We start from the raw sequence: 12,015 nt of genomic DNA on the forward strand, positions 1-12,015 counted from the left end.
CTTCAGAGGTCATCTAGAGCAATGCCTCTACAAATTATGAATACTGTCTACAGCACACTAAAGAAGTTATCCAGCCTTTGCTCGATGGGTAATTTAGTCCCCCATGAGACAGTCGTTCATTGTTGGACAGCTCTCATCGTTAGGAAATTTTCTGCCCCATAGGGAAGTGAGTTGCTCAGGGAGAGGAAAGACAACTTTTTAATTTATTTTTCTAATGAGGAGCTGAGGGTATTTAGCCTCTTAGGCCCCAGGAACTGTAAATATTTCTCCTGCTCCCTCCACTGTCCAGGCCCACAAATCAGCTATCTCAGGTGAAGAGAGAGTCCACTCATGCCTCCCAGAGACACCAGTCACCATGACTGGGGTCACTATCTTATGCTCACCTGGGATTAGAGCTGCTGCCTTTCTTGTCCTTCTTTCCCACAAACCAGGATGGAAGCAGAGTCAATTAAACCTGGCTCCTTTTTGATGCCCAGTAAGTGTTTGGGTGAAGGAGAGAAAATGAGAGGAGGGAATCAAAGGAAGGAGGGCATTCTGTTCTTCAGGGATATGGTGCCAAGCTTAGCAGAAGCCAGATCACGCTGCAGTCCAGCCCAGCAGCTGACCTAGTCTGAGCCTAGATGACAGCCCACAACCTGGACCCCAGCCTAGGGGGCTTGTGAATATCAGTAGAAAGATCCCTAGACTCAGATTTGTGAGACTGAGCTTCAGGTCTCGGTGTGGTCACTGACTAGCTCTGGAACCTCAGACAAACTACTCCCTCTCACTGGATCTTAGACAGAAAGTGGCTGTATACCTGCCTGATGAGGAGGGACTATAGCTAGGCTTCCAAGGGGGTTTGTAGATGAATCAGATGAGCCACACAATGCTGACAGTCATAAGCCCTTTTCTGTTTAATCATTTTTTATGTCAGTACTTGATGAGATAATGTTTGTGAAAATATTCCATGATTGTAAATCACTAAAGAAATATAGGTTGTCTTTGTCATTATAACATCAGAGATCCCAGACCAGTGGATCTTAGTCTATTTCAGCCAAGCCTACCCTGGTCAAAGCTCAGACCAATCAAGTCTCAATTGCCCCAGCTTGGAGTCCAATCAGGACAAAGGGGGTCATTGACTGTACTTCTACAGGCAGAGTTTTGGGACCTTTCCATACCAACCAGGGTTGCCCCATGAGGATCTCTGACTATACAAGGCACAGCTGTGAGATAAGTGTGAAAAGTGGAAGGAAGGATTCACTCCCCTAATAGTAGCTGATGGGGAAACAGAGACTATTTGCTATGAACTGAGGCAGAGCTCTAGAAAGGAATTTCGAAACTAGAAGGGAGATTTCCTAGGTACTGTGGCAAGGAGAAGGCATAAGGAGACCTCAGAAGGAGAGGAAGGGCAAGAATTGGGTTCTGGGGATGTCCACAAAGTGCTAAGTGCTTTAGAGAAGGGATGGCAGGCCTCTTAAAGAGGCAGAGGATTGCTGCCCCCACTGGTACTCAGGGTCTCATTTTCCAAAAGTGTTCCTTTTGGGTATGGAGGCTCTAGTGTGGTATACTAGATTGGGAGTTCTAATAGAAGAAAACAGGAATATTAATTGGACAGGTTCAGGAGAAGACATTGATGGACTGAGCATTGTGGGCAGACAGATTGTGGCTGGTCTTCCAGTGTGTTTACCCCAGCTTGTCCATCTTAGTGGTAGGCACAGAATGGGGCCATGGGAAATGGACAGTATTAAATCATAGGCTCATATATCTAGAACTGGAAGGTTCTTCTGTAGGATTTAGAGGGAGGAAGGCATGAGTTCAAATCTTGCCTCAGACACTAGTTGTGTGACCTTGAGCATATTACTTAACCTCTGTCTGTTTCAGTTTTCTCATCTGTAAAATGGGAATAATAAAAGCACCTATTTCCTGAAGTTGTTGTGAGGATTAAGTGACATAATACATTCAGCATTTTGAAAACCTTGGAGTGCTATATGATTGCTAGTTATTATTATTATTATTATTATTAAACATGAGGAAACTGCTGCTGACGTAGATTAAGTGATTTTTCCAAGGGCAAATAATTGATGTTTGAGGAAGGATTTGAACCCAAGTTTTCTGACTTCAGAGTCAGTGCTCTAGAGAGTACTGAGAATAAAATAGTTATTATAGGTGTTGCCTTTGTGAACTTGGGTAAGTCACTTAACCTATATTTCTTCATGTACAAAATATATAAAGTCAGGGAGTTCGAATATATACATCACGGCTAAGGTCTCATAGCCAGGGGTGTGCTGGTCAACGTTTTACAACCTGTTCTATGAGAAAAAAATGCATGCACTACACACTTTAAATTTCACTTGCATTATTAACATTTTCTCCATCATTTTCTTAGATCTAGATAATCAAGAAAATGGGAAGTCAAATTCTGATTTGTAGCATTTAACTTTGACAATTTCTGAGTTCTACACACTCACACTTAAAATTTAACAATTGGCTCCTACAAGCTGGTATGAGCTGGCTCCAACCTATCTTTGCTTACTGCTCTAATTGTATGATCCTGTTTCTGGTCTTGGTTTTGTCACTGACTCACTGTTTGAGATGATGAGCAAACTGCAGCCCTTCTTGGGGCTGATTGTCTATAGGCATAAAAAGAGGAGGTTGGAGAGAAAGAAGATGATCCTTAAGGTTGCTTCCAGCTCTGACATTTTTTTTTTTGCTGGAATGTCTCTTCTGGTTCTGAGAATTGAAACTCTAAAGTCTCCTATACTCTCAGATATTTAGAAAAATACATTTTATTGATGCCTTTTATCTTTACATGACAGTCATTTTGGCCAGTCAACTAGTATTTACCCAGTGCCTACTATATGCTGGGCAGGGTAGCTGGGTAGTTCATTGGATAGATATTGTAATGGGCTTGGAGTCAGGAAGACTTATCTTCCCAAATTCAAATCTGGCCTCAGACACTTACTAGCTGTGTGACCCTAGGCAAGTCACTTAACCCTGTTTACCTCAATTTCCTCCTCTGTAAAAATAGCTGGAGAAGGAAATGGCAAACCATTCTGGTATCTTTGCCAAGAAAACACCAAATGGAGTCACAAAGAGTTGACCATGTCTGAAAACACCTGAGCAACAACAAACAAATTTGCTAGGCACTGTACTAAGTTGTAATGGGAATGCAAATTTGGAAGATCTTCCCTGCCCCTAGGCTAAAGTGCACCAGAAGCCTGGGGAGGGAGGCTTGTTTTTCAGTAGATACTTTTTGATTGGCCAGTGGGTCAATAAGGTTGTTACATTCTCTGAGCCAGGAGAAGGCTATATAAGCCCTGATGTGTAGCTTTGTTTTGGGACTCACTTTGAGAAGTGTTCTGTGATTTGATCTGAATTCTGGGAAGCCGTTGTTGAGAGTCCCCCGGCTTTGAAAAAACCCAGATGTTGAAACCCAGATGTTGACTGGGTATGGATGTAATGTTTGGACAGTTTGGAAATCTGTCTACTTGATCTGTCTCTGTCTTGATAATTCTGCCTGTATATTTTGAAGTTTGGGATGCTGACCTTTTTCCCCTGAACAAGGTAAACGATATATGGTCTGACTGATTAAAGTAAGCTTGTTAACCCATTTTGAGTTGCTTTCCTTTAACAAAGCAGATCCAAGAACCTGTATGGGCAGCAAACCCTGAGGACGCACTTGGGGTGCTTGCTGCTACATAAGTGCCCAAAGAAAGGGAAAAAAAGTAGTTCCTGCCCTCAAGGAGCTCACTATCTAATGGTGGGGATGGGGCAAGGAGAGGGACAACATGTCAACAACTATATACACAGTGCAATTTAGGAGGAGTACTTTTAGAGGGAAAGGCACTAAGATTAAGGGGGACTGTGAAAGACTTCTTCCTGCTTTAGGTGTAGAAGGAACCTTTCTATCTGACAAAGAAAAAAAATAAGCAAAAACATTGAATACAGAGACCGCTATCAGACAATGGATGCAATATTGTGACCTAAGCATCTTCTGCTTCTTTGTACTGAGGGAGGAGGAGTACTTTGTGATCTCTTCTTGCTAGACTTTCTTCACTGGTTTTTCCATTACTCAACTATTAACTTCACTTGAGGGATCTGTTCACATACATTGTTTTGGCCATTGGATAAATATTGTTCTCTTGCTTCTTCATATTTTACTATGTAAAATATGTTCATGTAGATCTCTCCACAACATCTATTCAGTGCAGTGGGGTGTGGAGTCAGAAAAGTCTGAGTTCAAATGTGACCACAGATCCATACTAGTTGTGTGACTTTGGACAAGTCACTTAAATTCCCTGTCTGCCTCAGTTTCTTCTTCTGTAAAGTGGAGATAATAATAGTATTTGCCCCCCAAAGTTGTTGTGAGGATCAGGTGAGATAATATTTTAAAAGTACTTTGCAAATTTTAAATTATTATATAAATTCTAGCTATTATTATTGAGGGGAAGGAGGAATCAAATATAACATTAGTGTTTCGAACCTGGCAGACAGATAGTCCCCCCAACAAATGCTCAATAGTCTCTGTTTGAAGACCTCCAGTGATGAGGAACTCATGACTTCCTCAAGAAGCTTGCTCATTTAATGGACAGATACACTTGTTAGAAATTTCTTCCTGATACTGAGCCAAAATTTGTCTCCATTATTTCCATGCATAGATTCTCATTCTACCCAGAGCTTAGCACCGTGCCGACACATAGTAGGTGCTTAATGAATTCTAATTGACTTGACCCTCTGAAAATGCCTACATAATGAATGCATTGTTTAAGCCAAATTGTCAAATGCCTGTGTTATTGGACTTTGGCATGATCCTTGAACTCTACCAGTGTTGTATTACTCTCTAGATCTAAGACTGAAGCAGAGTTGACTTGGTTTCAGAATTTTGTTCATTTTTCCAACTTTTGCTCTCTTCCTGCTTTGCCTATTTTTATGAGTCTTTATCATTCTTCTATTATAATAATGGGTCATGCTTTAAATGACCCTCTATTTCAGGAGTTATTAAGCTTGGATCCATTGCCTTCTTGCAGGGGTTGGAGGGTGTCTTTGGATAGAATTCATGGGGGCATGTAAACTTGGGTGAGAAAAACTACATATTCATTTTCCCAATTTCTAACTGAAATTTAGCATTTTCTTTAATTATTAAAAAAAATTATTCTGAGAAGAGGTCCATAGGCTTCACCAGATTGCCAAGTAGGCCCATTACTCAGCAAGCTTAAGCATCTCTGCTCTATTCGTTTCTAGCCTCTCAATCCTGTAAAAATGAACGCACCCCACTGTTCTGCCATATAACTGCCCTCCCCATGGAGGGCTCTTGAAACTGGATACATCAAGTTCTGACCCCAGAATACATTTCTTAGCTCAAAAGGTGCTTATGCTAAAAGAAGTTTTTGTGATTTCACTTATGTATTGCTTGCATTATATAATACTATGCTATAAATGTGGTTAGTGGAATTCACAGGATGTGAGAACTGAAAGGAGCCTAATCCAGTGCCTTCATTTTTAGGTGCAGGAATTGAGATTGAGAGAAGTAACTTCCTCAAGATCCCAAGGTAGTTGGTGATAGGCCTGTCATCGAATCTAAGTCTTGAAGTCCTTGTCCTAGATTCTCTTCATTATGTGAACAAAGGATGTCTGTATTTCCGTTTCCTATTCTTCCATTTCTTTCCTGCAGCACTATCATCTATATGGAACCAGTAAACCAAACACATGACTCAGAATTCCTCCTTCTTGGATTTTCTGAGAAGCCAGAGGAAGAAATGCCCCTCTTTGGGCTGTTCTTGGGCATATACATGGTCACCATAGTTGGAAACCTTCTTATCATGCTGACTATTGGCTCTGACTCTCACCTCCACACTCCCATGTACTTCTTTCTCTCCAACCTGTCCTTGGTGGATTTGTGTTTGGTATCCACTACTGTCCCTAAGATGCTGGAAAACATCCTGATGCACAGCAAGGCCATCCCCTATGCTGGCTGCCTTACCCAGATGTACTTCTTCATGGTTTTTACTTGTATGGACAATTTGCTCCTCACTGTGATGGCCTATGACCGCTTTGTGGCCATCTGTCACCCTCTGCACTATGTGTCCATCATGAACCCACAACTCTGTGGCCTGCTGGTTCTGTTGTCTTGGACTGTAAGTCTTCTAATCTCCCTCCTCCATAGCACGATGGCAATGCAACTCTCCTTCTGCAAAGACCGTGACATCCCTCATTTCTTCTGTGATCTTTCTCAGGTTCTGAAATTGTCTTGTTCTGACACCTTCATCAATAACATCTTGATGTATTTTGCAACCAGCTTGCTGGGTGTTGTCCCTCTAGCAGGGATCCTTTTCTCTTATTCTAAGAATTGTTCTTCCATATTGAGAGTTCCATCACCTGGGGGAAAGTATAAAGCCTTTTCCACTTGTGGGTCTCACCTCTGTGTTGCTTCCTTATTCTACGGCACAGTTTTTGGAGTGTACTTGAGTTCCTCAACTGCTCACTCTTCCTGGAAGAACTCAATCACCTCAGTGATGTATGCGATTATCACTCCCATGCTGAACCCCTTCATCTACAGCCTGAGAAACAAGGACATAAAGGATGCATTAAGGAAACTCATTGGCAGATCAACCTCCTCTCAGTGATGGAGAGTAGCCCTGGACCTGGGAATGTGCTATTATTAGTTATGATCAAATACCTGGATGTTAGAAATCTTGGATTCCAAACATGATGCTCAGGGCTCTTCAGGCTTATGTTCTCTCTCTCTCTCTCTCTCTCTCTCTCTCTCTCTCTCTCTCTCTCTCTCTCTCTCTCTCTCTCTCTCTCTCTCTTTCCTCTTCCTTCTTTCCTCCCCCCATTACCTCCATTCTTCTCTTTCTCTTCTCCCCTTTCCATTTCTCCCTCCCTTTTCTCCCTCCCTCAGATAGAGATCTACTACATGGCCTCAATTCTGGAAGATTTGAATATTTAGTTCTGGTTCTGCAACTCTACTTCATCAGAGTAATGCTATTTTACAGAACAGCCCCAAGTGTGAGTCCATAAGATGATACTTCTAGTGCTCAGTATACCACTTGTAAATTGTCTGCCCTTAGCAAGTGTAATGGAAATGCAAATTTAAAGATCTTCCCTGCCCCTAGGCTGAGGTGCACCTGGAGCCTGGGGTGGGAGGCTTGTTTTTCAGTAGATACTTTTTGATTGGCCAGTGGGTCCAGAAGGTTGTTACATTCTCTGAGCCAGGAGAAGGCTATATAAACCCTGATGTGAGGCTCTGCTTTGGCGCTCACTTTGAGAAGTGTTCTGTGTTTTGATCAGATGAGACTCTGGGAAGCCATTGTTGAGAGCCCCCCTGCTTTGAAAAACCCAGATGTTTTGGTATGGATGTAATGGTTGGACAGTTTGGAAATCTGTCTACTTGATCTGTTTCTCTGTCTTGATAATTCTGTCTGTATACTCTGAAGTTCAGGGTGCTGACCTTTTTTCCCCTGAACTAGGTAAACAATACATTGCTGACTGATTAAAGTAAGCTTGTTCACGCATTTTGAGTTGCTTTCCTTTATCAAAGCAGATCCAAGAACCTGTGTTGGCAGCGACCCTGGGGATGCTGGGGTGCTTGCTGCTACAGCAAGTCAGTTAAGTTTTCTGAACTTTACTTTCTTTGTGCGATGAGATTTGTACTTGCTCACAGTATCTTTCCCCTGTATATCAAATGTTACAAATGGTAGCATGCATAATTAATACAAAGCTGCCTTTGCAACTAGGAGAATGGATTTTCCATATGCCTCTTGGCTGTCTCCTTTAACTCTTACTGGTACTACCTAATTTCAGTCCCAACATACTAATTCTGCTCTCAGGGTTCTAGGGCTCACCCTAGGGGTTGTGACTTCTAAGACTGATACTCATGAGCCCCCCCCATAAAGTGTGCTCTGTAATATTAATCATTTAGTAGAACTCTGTTAGCTTTCATAAAACGTATTTACTGGAAACATATAACAGAGGCAAATGTTACAAAGAAATCCCCCTAACTGGGAATGGTGGTGGTGGTGCACACTCTCTCCCTGCATGCACAAGGTCCCTGGGGAAAGGGGTTTAAACTTAAAGTACAAACATAGTTGGGCATATACATGGAGAATATATGGGACTTAGGGCTACCTCTGAACACTTGGACCAGTAGATCTTTTTTTCCTTTTATGGAGCCCTCATGAAATTTCCTTTAGGTGTGGGTTTTTGTTGGGTTCCAAAGATTAGTGCCTTTCTAGTGTCCATAGCTAGCACTGCTTTCCCTCAGGTGGGGCAATTCCAGAAGCTGTTGTGCACCTTAGGTGAATGTTTTTTCTCCCTTTGTTTGTAGGTGTTCCCTCTGCTTGTCAATAGCCGCTACTTTGTCTGGTGGACTCTATTAACTCTGGTTACTAGGGGGAGACTTCTGATGGATCTTCTAACCTTTCAAAGTTCACAAAAATGGAACCCAGTCAATTATAGTTCTAGATATTTTTTCACTTAAGACAGCAGAAAACAAACAAAAGAAATAAAGATGTTGTGTGTTCATGGAAACGTGGTGGCTGGGAGATAGGGCAGTTTCTGCCCCATCTCTCACCTGGCAGACCATAGCAGTTCTTACCTTACTTGCCACCAAGAAAGAAATAAGCCAAAAGGGTCAAGAGAGGTGTGTATTGATTATTTTATGTGTGAACTCAGTTCTTACTTATCACCTCTTAGGTCATCAGCTCTCCTGTAGCCAACCAGAAGACTCCTAGTTACTGCATAGCACTAACCCAATCACTCAGGTCAGAAGTAGGCTAACCAAATCTCCATACATTGTTAGATTAGATTAGGAGCTGGAACATAATCAGTATAACCTACTAGGAAGAAAAATCTGAACATACTTTAAGGACTGAGTCCTATAAAAATCCTAAGTTTCAGTCTCCCAACTAAACATATACTAGTGATGTCCTGCTGGGCAAGTCTCTTAATCTCTCAATGTCCTATGCAACTCTAAGATCATAAGTTGAAGAAAAGATATTGATTTGAATTCATAAAGGGAGTTCTTTTTTGTGATCTTACTACACCTATGAAGTCACAGGTCCATTTAAAAAAAGTTATCAAATTCTATAGTATATGTGAAAATGCTTTGCAAGTTCCAAAATGCTCTACAAATATAGTAAATTCAATATGAAATATTCATTAAACACTTGTTATGAGTATAATACTGTATTAAATCCTGCAGATATAAACACAAAAGCAAATAATAATTCATGTCTCAAAGAATATAAGTTGAGGAGGGAAGAAGAATTAATGGCTTGAGGAATGAGAAGAGACTTTCTATAGGAGGTAGAAAGCCCATGAACCAGTCTAATGATTCTAAGAGAGGGGGAGATAAGAAGAAATATGGGGACAGGCTTGGGAGGACAGCCTGAGCAAAGACATGGAGGCAGGAGATGAATGTTGAAATCAGGTAACAGTAAGCAGATCTGTTAGTCTGGATTTCATAGAAGAAGCATGGAAGAGGAGGAGGAGGAGGAGAAGAAGAAAAAGAAGAAGGAGAAGAAGAAGAAGAGGAAGAAGAAGAGGAAAAAGAAGAAGAAGAAGAAGAGTTCATTGAGACTAGCAAAATGAAATAAGTCTGGAAAGATTGACTGGAACCATACTATGAAGGATATTAAATGCCAAACTGGGGAATTTGTATTTGACCCTAGGAACAGTAAGGAGTCATTTAAGCTTCCTGAGCATGGGTGTGACATGATCATAGACTCATAGATTTATACCTGGAAAGAATCTTAAGGGTAAGATTTGTGCTTTAGGAAGTCTCTTTTTTGCTACTTTAATGGAAGATGGACTAGACAAGGGGAGAAACTAGAAGTGGGGGTGAATTAGAGGCTATTAAAATTTTCTAAGGTGACAGATGATGAGAGCCTGAACCAGGGTGGAGGCTGTGAGAGAAGAGGACAAAAATGAGATATATTGTGGATGTAGAAAAAGCCAGACGTGGCATCTAGTTGAGTATGAGGGCAAACAGTAAGAAGAATTAAATATGACACTGGGGCTGCAAAACAGGAAGACTGGCAGGATGGTAGTACTCTCAATAGTAAGTGGGAAGTTTGCAGGAGGGTCAGATTTAGGGGGATGTGTGTGTGTGTGTGTGTGTGTGTGTGTGTGTGTGTGTGATACAATGAGTTCCATTTTGGAAAGAAAGGAGAGAAAGCTCGTTCCCTTCTTCCACAAACTGATCTCATCCCTTCCATGCCTTAGGAGATGAGCTTTATTATGTAGTATAGTCAAGCACACCACTGGTCAATCTGTTGATGGTATCTTTGCACTTATCCACTGCAAATGAATGTTGTTTAATGTTATATAATCTTAACTCATCCTTCTCTGTAGCAAGGCAGTCCTTTTATACTTTCCTAATCTACTCACCTTCCCACTCACCATACTGGCTATTCCAAATCTTTTTATTCCTTTTTAAGACTCTCACAGCTCCTCCTCCCCCATCCTCTCAGTTGAGGACTGTGCCTCAGACTACACAAAAAATTGGAAGTCCTTTCCCCCTTCTCTTTATCTCTTATCAATCAGACATATTCCACTATTTCTTTCCTTCTTTCCCATCTTGAACAAAGTGCCAAAGTGCCAAGGTCATAAATTACATCAAATGGAGAAGTTTTGAATGCTATGGATAAGTTCACTTACCTTGGTAGGGTACTTTCCAGGGATGATAATGAGGTTGATGCATGCACGAATTGCCAGAGCTAGCTCAGTGTTTGGGAGCTCCAAAGGAAAGTATGGGAGAGAAGAGGTATTAGACTGACTACCAAACTGAAGTTCTACAGAGCCATAGTGTTGATCTCATTATTGTATGCCTGTGAAACTTGGGACAGTCCATCAGCGCCATGCCAGGAAATGGAATCACTTTCAGTTGAATTGGCTTAGGAAGATTCTAAAGATCACAGGGCAGGATAAGGTACCAGACACTGAGGTCCTTACTCGAACTAAACTGCCAAGCATCCAAACTCTGCTTCAGAAAGAGCAACTCCGATGGGCTGGCCATGTTGTTTGAATGCAAACTGTATGCTTGCCAAAAAAAGACTATTTTGTGGAGAGCACACACAGGGCAAGTGCTAACATGGTGGTCAGAAGAAGTGATACAAGAACACTCTCAAAGTCTCTCTTAAGAACTCTGGAATTGATTGTGTGGCATGGGAGACACTGGCACAGGACTGCTCAGCATGGTGTGCCCACATCAGAGAAGGTGCTGTGCTCTATGAGCAAAGCAGAATTGGAACAGCTCAAAGGAAACACAAGATGCTTAAGTCTAGAATATCCATGCCAAATGTTAACATGACTATTTGTGCCCAACCTGTGGTAGAGCATTCCGACCTTGTACTGGTCTGGTCAGCCACAGTCAGACCCATTGAAACTTGACTCTACAATAGTGATGTCATTTTGGTACTCTTTGAGACAAAAGACAACAACCAACAACCAAGCAGCCAAGGCCAACTTCACCAAATGCACCCTTGATTGCATCCCCTCCCATATTCTCTAAGTGATTGTTCTCACTGTCTCCCCACTAGTCCTTTCCCTCTAATCCTTAATCTCTTCCTAGCCACTAAAAGGTAGCTGGGTGGTTAAATGGCTAAGGCACTGAGCTTGGAGTCAGAAAGATCTGCGTTCAAATCCAGCTATAGATACTTAACTAGCTGTGTGACTCTGGGCAAGTTACATAACTCTGTCTTCCTCAGTTCCCTCAACTGTAAGATGGTGATAATAATAGTATTGACTGCAAAGGATTGTTGTGAGGATCAAAAGATGAGATAACATTTGTAAAGCACTGAGTATAGTGCACGGAACACAGCAGGCGACTAATAAATGTTTGTTTCCTTCTTTTCTTTTTTTTTAAACTTAATCAAATGCTTTATTAACTTCTAGTTTACATCATTCATTTCCGCAAGATTTTGAGTTACAAATTTTCTCCCCATTTTCCCCCTACCCACCGCCCCAAAATAGCGATCCCACAGGATATCCCCTCCTCCAATCTGCTCTCTCCCATATTTTCTCCCATACCCCCTC

General features: G+C 41.6%; 1 protein-coding gene across 1 annotated transcript; it reads left to right on the forward strand.

Annotated features, from left to right (window-relative positions):
* The first annotated feature begins 5,663 nt into the window (after positions 1 to 5,663).
* On the forward strand, positions 5,664 to 6,602 carry LOC138160186 (olfactory receptor 7C1-like). Its single transcript, XM_069086716.1, has one exon. The coding sequence runs from the start codon at positions 5,664 to 5,666 to the stop codon at positions 6,600 to 6,602; it is 939 nt and encodes a 312-aa protein (XP_068942817.1).
* The last annotated feature ends 5,413 nt before the right edge of the window (positions 6,603 to 12,015 follow it).

Source organism: Petaurus breviceps, unplaced genomic scaffold (assembly GCF_028583685.1).
Source record: "Petaurus breviceps papuanus isolate PSGF00001 unplaced genomic scaffold, PetGlider_PUasm1.0 180, whole genome shotgun sequence".
Classification (NCBI taxonomy): domain Eukaryota; kingdom Metazoa; phylum Chordata; class Mammalia; order Diprotodontia; family Petauridae; genus Petaurus; species Petaurus breviceps.

Bases quoted from the DNA above. Each gene is read 5' to 3' on its own strand.
- LOC138160186 (XM_069086716.1), top strand. From the start codon at position 5,664: ATGGAACCAGTAAACCAAACACATGACTCAGAATTCCTCCTTCTTGGA.